The sequence below is a fragment of the Sylvia atricapilla genome, chromosome 4 (assembly GCF_009819655.1).
Source record: "Sylvia atricapilla isolate bSylAtr1 chromosome 4, bSylAtr1.pri, whole genome shotgun sequence".
In the NCBI taxonomy this organism is placed as follows: domain Eukaryota; kingdom Metazoa; phylum Chordata; class Aves; order Passeriformes; family Sylviidae; genus Sylvia; species Sylvia atricapilla.
Window position 1 is genome coordinate 63,007,051 of NC_089143.1, and position 10,419 is coordinate 63,017,469.

At 43.7% G+C, this 10,419-nt stretch overlaps 1 protein-coding gene across 2 annotated transcripts; it reads left to right on the plus strand.

The window, feature by feature from the left end:
• Positions 1-577: 577 nt before the first annotated feature.
• PCDH18 (protocadherin 18) lies at positions 578-9,599 on the plus strand. Of its 2 annotated transcripts, none has more exons than XM_066318158.1 (4): positions 578-3,174; positions 4,119-4,207; positions 4,330-4,493; positions 8,564-9,599. In XM_066318158.1, the coding sequence occupies exons 1-4, from the start codon at positions 691-693 to the stop codon at positions 9,232-9,234; spliced, it is 3,408 nt and encodes a 1,135-aa protein (XP_066174255.1). In that variant the 5' UTR covers positions 578-690; the 3' UTR covers positions 9,235-9,599. The 2 variants fall into 2 exon arrangements, with proteins under 2 accessions (XP_066174255.1, XP_066174256.1); XM_066318159.1 differs by having other exon boundaries at positions 4,122-4,207.
• The last annotated feature ends 820 nt before the right edge of the window (positions 9,600-10,419 follow it).

Here is a 10,419-nt window from a genome sequence, read left to right on the forward strand (position 1 = left end):
GCTTGAAACTGCCAGGAAAATTCGGGGGGTGGGGAGGAGAGACGTTGATTTAAAGTTGCCCATTAGTCATTGGCACCCCCAGCCCCCATCGTGGGCGGGGGCTGGCCCGGAGGCCCCCTGCCCTGCGCTCCCCTCCCCTTCGCTCCCCTCCCTCCTTCCCTCTCGCCTTCCTCCCCGGCTGATTGGCTGCACCCTGCTCAGCACAGCCCGGCCAAAAGCTTTGTCTGGGCACTTGGAGTGAAGTTGCGGAGGATTTTTTAGGCTGGAGCCGGCGAGGGAGGGCGTTCAGTCCGGCGGAGGAGGACCGGGAGGGCGGCTCCATCCCGCCAGCTCCATCCCGCCAGCTCCATCCCGGCCGTCCCTGGATGCTGTCGGCGGGAGAGGAGCACGCTGCCCCGGAGCATCGCAGCCTGCGAGAGGAGCGCTGAGTCAAATGAGAAAGCGTGGATTGCTTACAGATTGTATCTGGATGTCCCGGCACGGTGTGTATAAAAAGAAAAGCAGAAAGTTTTCTGATCTGTAAGTAATTAATACTCGGCTGGCTGAAAAAAAAAGAAAAAAAAAAAAAAAAAAAAAAAGGCGTTTTCAAGCTGGGAAGGACCAGATGTGCTTTGGATTTAAGGTACCGAAGGAAGGCAAAATAATTGCTTTTTAACTTATCGGGAGAAATTAATTGCAGAAAACTTACAAATGTATCGAATCGTCGGTAAAATGCACTTTCTATTCATTTTTGCACTGATCATAATATCTTGCAATAATGCTGTGCTGGGCAAGAATTTGAAATACAGGATTTATGAGGAGCAGAGGGTTGGATCAGTAATTGCAAGACTCTCGGAGGATGTTGCTGATGTTTTGTTGAAAATGCCTAACCCTTCCTCAGTTCGGTTTCGAGCCATGCAGAGGGGAAATTCTCCCTTGCTTGTAGTCCGTGAGGATAATGGAGAAATCAGCATAGGAGCTAAAATTGATCGGGAACAACTGTGCCAGAAAAACTTAAACTGCTCCATAGAGTTTGATGTGATCACTCTGCCCACTGAACATCTGCAGCTTTTCCATGTTGAAGTTGAAGTGCTGGATATTAATGACAACTCTCCGCAGTTTTCCAGAGCTCTTATCCCTATTGAGATATCAGAGAGTGCAGCTGTAGGGACTCGGATCCCTTTGGACAGTGCTTTTGATCCAGATGTGGGAGACAACTCCCTTCACACTTATTCCCTTTCTGCAAACGATTTTTTTAGCATTGATGTGAGAACCAGGACTGATGGTGCTAAGTATGCAGAGCTGGTTGTGGTTAGAGAGCTGGATCGCGAGTTGAAGTCGAGTTACGAACTCCAGCTCACTGCCTCTGACAAAGGGGTGCCTCAGAGAACTGGGTCATCCCTCCTGAAAATCAGCATTTCTGATTCCAATGACAACAGCCCCGTGTTTGAGCAGCAGTCATATATTATTCAGCTCTTGGAAAACTCTCCTATTGGGACTTTGCTCATAGACCTCAATGCCACTGATCCAGATGAGGGCGCCAATGGGAAGGTCGTGTACTCCTTCAGCAGTCATGTGTCTGCCAAGATTATGGAAACTTTTAGGATAGACCCAGAAAAAGGTCACCTGACCCTGCTGAAGCAAGTGGACTATGAGGTAACCAAATCCTACGAAATTGACGCTCAGGCTCAGGATATGGGGCCAAATTCTATTCCAGCTCACTGCAAAATTATAATTAAAGTTGTGGATGTGAATGACAACAAGCCAGAAATCAACCTAAATCTCATGTCCCCAGAGAGAGAAGAGGTAGCTTACATTTCTGAGGGGTCACCCCTGGACACCTTTGTTGCCCTGGTCAGAGTGCAGGATAAAGACTCTGGTGTGAATGGAGAGATTGTTTGTAAGCTCCATGGGCATGGCCACTTTAAACTTCAAAAGACTTATGAAAATAACTATTTAATCTTGACTAATGCCACTCTAGATAGGGAAAAGAGGTCTGAATACATCTTGACTGTAATAGCAGAGGACAAGGGAACGCCAAGTCTCTCCACAGTGAAACACTTTACTGTCCAAATCAGTGATGAAAATGACAACCCACCCCGCTTCCAGACAAACAGATATGAAGTTGTTATCTTGGAAAATAACTCTCCGGGAGCATACATCACATCAGTCACAGCCACAGACCCGGATCTGGGTGACAATGGGCAGGTGACGTACACCATCTTGGAGAACTCTGTTTTGGGGAGTTCTATAACCACCTATGTGACCATCGATCCCTCCAACGGGGCCATCTACGCCCTGCGGACCTTTGATCACGAAGAAGTTAATCAAATTGCCTTTGTGGTTCAGGCCAGGGATGGAGGGAGCCAGCAGCTCATCAGCAACACCACGGTTGTACTCACCATCATTGATGAAAACGACAACGCTCCCGTCATCGTGGGGCCGGCGCTGCGCAACAGCACAGCAGAAATCTCCATCCCTAAAGATGCTGAGAGTGGCTTTCTCGTCACCAGGATAAGGGCTACAGACAGAGACTCTGGTATGAACTCCGAACTCAGCTGCTCCATAGCAGCTGACAAGGAAAACAACATCTTTGTGATGGATCCCCAAACTTGTGACATCTCTATCAATGTGAGTGTTGAATCAGTTCCAGCAAAACAATGGGAGTTTTTGGTGATAGTCCAGGATAAAGGCAGCCCTCAGCTTAGTACTAAAGCACTTCTAAAATGTACCATTTTGGAGCACGTTTATTCGTTTTCAAGCACTGAAGCAACTTTGGTAAGCCAACCCTCCCTGGACATCTCCATGATCACCATTATATCCTTAGGATCAATATGTGCCGTGCTATTGGTTATTATGGTTATCTTTGCCACGAGGTGCAATCGAGAGAAAAAGGACACCAGGTCTTACAACTGTCGTGTGGCTGAATCAACCTACCAGCACCACCCCAAACGTCCCTCCAGGCAGATCCACAAAGGGGACATTACGCTGGTGCCCACGGTTAATGGCACTCTGCCCATCAGATCCCACCACAGAGCTTCTCCATCGTCATCCCCGGCCCTGGAGAGGGGTCAGATGAGCAGCCGGCAGAGCCACCACAGCCACCAATCCCTGAACAGCCTGGTCACCATCTCCTCGAACCACGTGCCTGAAAATTTCTCCCTGGAGCTCACCCATGCTACACCAGCTGTCGAGGTAAGGTCCAGAGCTTGGTTTTGCACACCCATTTGTGCAGAAATGCATTTGGAAGTGTGCACACCCCCCCTGCATGCAATCTGTGAGAGCAAGAGGCAGCCAGGCCTGTACCTCATGGGAATGTGTAATGGATTTCTCTTTGATGGCACAGCTTTTCAGTTTTACTCCAGTATCAACAGATTCCATTACCCTGAGGAACAGTGTTAAATCGCTTGTTAATAGCATTATTCCTTGGTTCTTCCCTGTTAAGGTCAAAACAATGGAGTGGAACGTAGTGTTTTGCACTGGTTAGCTGTTCACTCTTTCTTCTTGCCTTCCCTCTCTCTCCTTTCTGTACTGCTTCATCTGAGAAAAAGTGCCTCAAGTATTTATATTCAGAAACAATCCAGGAAACTCTTTTATTAATGGGATTGCAGAACTAAAACACTCTGACACAGTTCGAGTACAGCTGCACTAATGTATGATCACCATATCTCAAACTTTGAGACTCCTTGTCTCAGTTTTTACTGCAAAAGCTGGGTCATGGCTTAAATAAATGAGAGCTGTGTCCTGGTAACTCTTTACATGTAAAGCAAGGCTATTCTGAGTTAGGATCCTGGAATGGTAAAGGCTTGATTGTAATATATTAAACCAAAGCAAAACTCCACCTCTGTTTAATTGCTTGTTTTACTTATTAAGGAATAAATTGTTATGAATTCAGAGGCTAATAATAAACAGCAGTGAACTTCCTCATTTTACAGAGTCTTCAGATGTTTACTGTGCCAGACACTACACTACCAAATAATTTATTGTACTGCCTTATATATGTGCAGGAATTTGGTTTAATTAAATCTGAAAGGAGAAAAAAATTAACCACAAACAAACCTGAGAAGCAAATTAGTGGTTTCATAGCTAGGAGCTTGAGCTTTCATTTCAAGGAATCAGTCTTTTCACCTTTTCTTTAGCAGGTTTCTCAGCTTCTCTCGATGCTTCACCAGGGTCAGTATCAACCAAGGCCAAGTTTTCGAGGAAACAAGTATTCCAGAAGCTACAGGTAAGAATCCAGATTGTTCTGCTCCACATGAGTGGATCAGAAAATACAGGCTTGTATTTTTAAACAAAAAGTGGACTGTAACGTACTTGAGATAATGTAGTTCTCCACGATTCTCTTTACAGATATGCCCTACAAGATATGGATAAATTCAGCTTGAAAGACAGTGGCCGGGGTGATAGTGAAGCTGGAGACAGTGATTATGATTTGGGGAGAGAGTCTCCAATTGACAGACTTCTTGGGGAAGGATTCAGTGACCTTTTCCTTACAGATGGGAGAATTCCTGCAGGTAAGAGCACAATGGAAGCTGAGCAGTTTATTTACAGTTCTGCCTGGCTGTCACTTTGATAAAACTACTACTGAGAAAGCAAAAATTCTTTAGCTTTCAAGTCCTTCCTTTTTAGCTTTGCTTCACGATACTAAGCTGAAGTCTTGATGTATCTACTAAAATGAAACCTCAGCTACAACTGCAAATCTACCCAGAGCAATGTCTACTTTTTCTGTTACTCACATTATGAGCTGGCTCCAGATTCCTCCTAAAAGCATGATCTGCTCCAAGTCCTTAGACTTTTAATGACTGGGTGGATGTTTTTTGCAAAGCCAGGCAGTTGTGGTTGGTTAAAAATACAGTGAACTATAATTTGGGAGATAGGTTTTCCACAGTGGATTTGATCCATATGACACAAACTTTTACCATTTAGAAATTGACTGTGAAAGTGAACTAGAAATATGGATGGAGAAGAAAGAAAAGCGTTTTTCCCACTGAAAAATGAGTAGTAAGGGAAGGTTTGAAATATTTCCCAGATTTTAAATCTTCCAACTCTAATTTCTGGAAGCAGGAGTTTAAGAGGTACAATTCAGAGGCAGAGGGCAGAAAAAAAAAAGATTAGAAAAGGGTGAATGGCAGTAGGATAAACACACTTATACATATTCATGTGTATGAAGTTTTGCTTTTAAATTTATGCCCAAATAAAAGTTGAGTAAAAGGTCATGGGAATTCATGCTTAGTACAGATAGGGGAATTTTGTAATTGCTTTAATAATTATACAGCCTCTGGTTGTACCCTAGATCTTGTTCTTACTTCAGATCATATTTAGTTTCCTCTGTATAACCAGAGGGCCAGATAATTTCAGTAGGGTTCACTGAACCAAGTTTATAAATTTAACAAGTTTAGTAAAGTAATTTTATAAATGGAGACCCTTTGCTTTGGGGGGTGGTGCAGCACATGGCCTTCCTAAAGTGACCTCCATGTATTAACCAGGGTTGTTATGCTAGACAAGGCAGAATGCCAAAAGTTCAAATTGGTTTTCTTATACATTTTAACTTTAGAGTTTTCTGTGGATATTTTGCTCCTATCTAGGTCCTGTATCACATACCCAGCCGTTCACCTACCTCCTCAAATGTGCTCAAAACCAGAGGCCTTGAAGAGTTGCTCTGTTTTTTAGAGTAACCTAAAGCTGGACTTCTAATATATTTTTATCCTCATCCTCCCTAACTCCTACTACTTATTCCACTGCCAGCTAGCATGAGGCATGTCTCATTCTCTCCTATGCTTTAGCAAAGGGGCAGGGAGGCATCTGCTGGAGCTCTCAGCTGGCCTGGGGAACTTGAAGTGCAATGGTGTTTGCACTGGCACCCAGCCCTGCTGCTGCCAAGGAGGAGGGATCCCTTTACAGTGGGCAACTGGAGACTGCCAGCAGACAGCAATGGTTGTCCTCTCAGCTGGCTGAAATGCCCGTGACCCATTTTTCAGCTCTTACAATTCCCTCTCTAAACAGTAAGCCTAAGGACAGGGTTTCCAAAAATGCCAGGCTAATTAAATTCAAAGTAAGGGAAACTCCTCTCAGTGCAGACGGAATTGGGTTGGGCTATCAGGATTGATATTTAGTTTCACCCAGATGTCCATTTACTGCTATGTGTGGCCTTAATCCTTCAGATTAGTCTGTTAAACCTGTTCAGATGAGAGTTGAATTGATCTACAATCCAAATACGTGAACAGGAAAAGAAAACTTCCTGAAGGTTTCCTGTTCTCCATTCTGAAAGGTCTCTGCATTGTCAGTCTGGACACAGGCAAAAATGCTGTGGGAAGGTCCTTTCAGTTTGTCTGTTTAAGGTGGAACAAGAAAAGAATGGAGCCAGTCCCTCAAAATTCCACAAATTATATGGTCAGAAAGTTCCATAACTATTCTTGAAAGACTTGTTTCTTTTTCTTTTTAAATCTTAACCAGCAAGCTTTAAATTCCGGAAAAAAAAGAGAAAAAAAAAAGCTGCTATGCATCTGGACATTTTTAAATTTATTGCTGACTTAAGGACACATTGTGTCACCATTCAGTTACTTCAGACTATCTTTTGATTTTATGTTTAGGCATCAGAATTTATTATTTTAAACCAAAACCATTCCCAGTAACAACGGCTGCAAAACTGCGCCTAAGACAAACTTTGCTACTAATGAAATGCTAGATTACAGAAAATATCTAATGAATTTAAAGTCTTAAAGGAGTCTTCTTAATTAGAAGTGTAATCCTCACCTTCTCGGATGACTTCAGAACTGGTCATGGATCACTTAGATGTCTTTTGACAGTTCTAACTCTTGGGCATTTTCTGTAAAATGCCATACATGGGAACAAGCACTTGCAGGCATTTCAGTCACTTGTATCAAAACTTCAGCCACTGATGAAGTATATTCTAGTTTGCTTTATTTGTTTGAAACTTCCTGGATCAGCAATTATTTTGCAATAGATTGTGCAATATCCAGGCAGCAGTCTGAGCTTGTAATCTCGAAGAAATTCATACCGGTGCATGCATGACATGGAGAAAGTTTATACTCATAGGAATGGAAAGGTCATTAGGAAAGCAAACAATATCATAGGCTGTATAAAGTGCAAAAATAAATAGTGCTGGCAGTATGAGAGTAAGACTTTATAAATCACTAGTACATCCTAAGCTGAAATACTCTGTTCAGTTCTGCTTACACCACTACAAAATTATTTTTTGATAAACGGAGTGGATCCAGAGCCAGATGGGAAATGTGTTGAGGGAGCAAGGAAAACTTCCAGGGCATGACTGCAAACATTTCTTTATGCAGTCAGTACATATTGAGAAATAACAAGAAACTCTATTCTGCGTGGAATAATCTAACCATTATGTGATGAGGGCAGGAGTTTCTTATGGCCAAAATATGCATAATGCAACGAGTCTGTCATCTCTGAAAGCTGTCTTTTGAAGCTGGTGACCCAAACCCATTAGGGTCCCAGCAGCACCCAGATCTTCTGCAGTGTATCTGCAGGCACACAGACACCTAGCCTGAGGTGAGGCTGTGTGTCCTATGATCAGTTCCCTTTGGAGTAGAAAATTTAGTGTCTTTCCTGGCACATCCCTCTCTGCAGGTCTGTCAGATTGGGCTTTTCCTGTCTCTGCTTCCAGGAACCATTCCCAGACCTCCTGGAATGTTTGCAAAGGATTTTTGCAGTGCCCCTTCATGGGCTGGTTTGGACCAGTGTAGCACTCAGGGTTGCAGTCATTTGCCCCATCTTATTGCTTCTACCTGAAAGGCATCAATAAACCAAGAAGCTGAGAGAGCAGCTCTGCTGTCTTGTGCTCTTCAGCCTTCATGGCTGACCTGGATTTCCATCCAGTGGGTTAGAGCCCTCCTTATGCCGAGGGCTGAGCCAGCACAGGCCAGTAACCTGAGCTACAGAGCTGCAAGTATAAATCCAGTATAAACACCAGAGTCACACAGGCTGGGTATTCACACACCCTAGGTATTCTGATAGTGGATTAAAATTTAACTGATTTAGTTAAAAAGGTAATAAGGCAGTGGATCACCTTGTGATCTACATATAGCTCATTGTCAGAACAAAGGAGTTGTTTAATGGAAAAGGAGATCCCTCTGCATGTTATTATTCTTTGCTCTTTATTTCCTCTGTCTGTTTATTCCCACTTGATTGCTCTGATATACCTCACTAGTTGCATGTGGAAGACTTCTCTAAAACTCAAGTGAGCACTGGAAGGTGGAAGTTTCTTCCTTTTGTTTTATATTTTTTAATGAGCTAGAACTGTACAAAGGGCTTCAAGCCCCAAGTGCTCGTTTTTCCACCTGGAGTTTACATGTTTATCTTCAGCCTTAGCTGAGGGATTGCATTACTGTCTCACATAAATTGCACTGGTTGTTCTCGTTGTTGGCCATGGAGGTACCAGACCTTTATTGCCACCTTCCTGCACACAGAAGGTGAACCCAAACACCGGATTTGGACATCTCTGGGGAAGTTCAGTCCTGGTGGCAGGAATCCCTGCGAGTGCAGGTGCAGTGTGCAGCAGGAGGGGATGATGCTCACTCTCCTGGTGTCTTCTCTCTTGCAGCCATGCGCCTGTGCACGGAGGAGTGCAGGGTCCTGGGCCACTCTGACCAGTGCTGGATGCCCCCGCTGCCCTCTCCCTCCTCCGACTACAGGAGCAACATGTTCATCCCTGGGGAGGAATTCCAGGCGCCCCAGCAGCACCTGCAGCAGCAGCAGCATCAAGGCCTCGAGGAGGACGCCCAGGGAGCCGACACCGGCGAGAAGAAGAAGAGCTTCTCAACCTTTGGGAAGGACTGCCAGGGCGAGGAGGAGTCGGGGGACAGCTGCACCTCCTCCCTGCTCTCCGAAATGAGCAGCGTGTTCCAGCGCCTGCTGCCGCCCTCGCTGGACGCCTACACGGAGTGCAGCGAGGTGGATCGCTCCAACTCTCTGGAGCGCAGGAAGGGACATTTGCCAGCCAAGACTGTCAACTACCCGCCGGGGGTGGCAGCCTGGGCAGCCAGCACGCATTTCCAAAACCCTGCCAACAACGGGCCCACCCTGGGGACTCACTCGGGCGCGCAGCCTTCGTCCAAATGGCTGCCGGCCATGGAGGAGATCCCGGAGAATTATGAGGAAGATGATTTTGACAACGTGCTCAACCACCTCAGCGATGGCAAGCACGAACTCATGGATGCCAGTGAGCTAGTGGCAGAAATTAACAAGCTGCTGCAAGACGTCCGGCAGAACTAACCCTATTTTTCCATATTTATGGAAAACTGGAAGGGGAGGGGGAAACAAAACCCAACAAAAAAACAGACTGAGGAGAACTGGCATTGCCAACTAGTTGCATTTATCATAAATGTGTCTGTGTATGTTGAATATTAAAATACTGTATTTTCATATGTACACAATGCAAGTGTGATTATCTTTATCTGTATTTTAAAAATACATTTGTACCTTATATTTATGTGTAATTTAACAAATAAATTTTATTTTTGTACACCCACAGCAAGCATGTTTTCCTAAATGTATATAGATGATACCACCCTTGTCGAACTTAGAACATTCTTGCCACACAGGCATGTGAAAAAAAAGGAAAAAGAAAAAAAAAAGAAGGATATTGTTTTCCCTTACTATTTCTTTCAAATGTTGCAAATGCAAATTCAAAGCACTGAAAAAGTTATGCAAATGTTAGTTTCAGTAAATGATCCAACACCTTTTTTGCAATGTTTTATAATAAAGAATTGTAACTCCCATGAAACCTAAAATGTCCTTTTTTTTTAATGCTTTTGGTCTATAGAATCATTTTCTCATTTAATTAATGGATTATTTCAGGCTGAGGTCTTCCTCTCTTTGGCACATAAATGTTTTTCCCAGTGAACAAATCATGGAATTCAGTGATGGGTCTTCCACTGTGATCTCTGCAAGAAAATGTAAATTTGTTGTGCTGTTGTTACACTGCAAAGCCAGTTGAAGTCAGCAGTGTATACTTGAAAGACAGCAATAAAATCAGCTTTTCTGACCTCGAGCTGAATTCTGAACTTATGTAAATACAAAAATTGCAATGAACTGCTTTATCTTTGTAAATGGCACCAAAATAAAAGGAATGTTGCATCTTCCAGAAAAACAGCTTTATTTTGCCTCTGCACAGCAGCTACATTTTAATGTTAGCTATATTCTCTGTTGTAAGTGTTCCTGTCTTTTATTTGCAAACTAGTACAGAAATGTTTGAGCTTCCTAGAGAAGAGCAAGCCTGCTGGTACATTCTCTCTGTCTGCATGCCATCCTTCCATAGTGGGGCTTCTTTCTGTCCTGAAGCTCAGTGAAAAGTCATTTATGTTATGGTACCATTGCTACAGCGGGGGTGATGTGACGAATATTGCTCAGATAAAAGTCAATGCCATCCTTTTGGTTCCTTTTTTCAAAGCTGTTTTT

Bases quoted from the DNA above. Each gene is read 5' to 3' on its own strand.
- PCDH18 (XM_066318158.1), top strand. From the start codon at position 691: ATGTATCGAATCGTCGGTAAAATGCACTTTCTATTCATTTTTGCACTG. The intron at 4,208-4,329 runs GTAAGAATCCAG...TTCTCTTTACAG, and splicing joins AAGTATTCCAGAAGCTACAG to ATATGCCCTACAAGATATGG. The intron at 4,494-8,563 runs GTAAGAGCACAA...TCTCTCTTGCAG, and splicing joins AGATGGGAGAATTCCTGCAG to CCATGCGCCTGTGCACGGAG.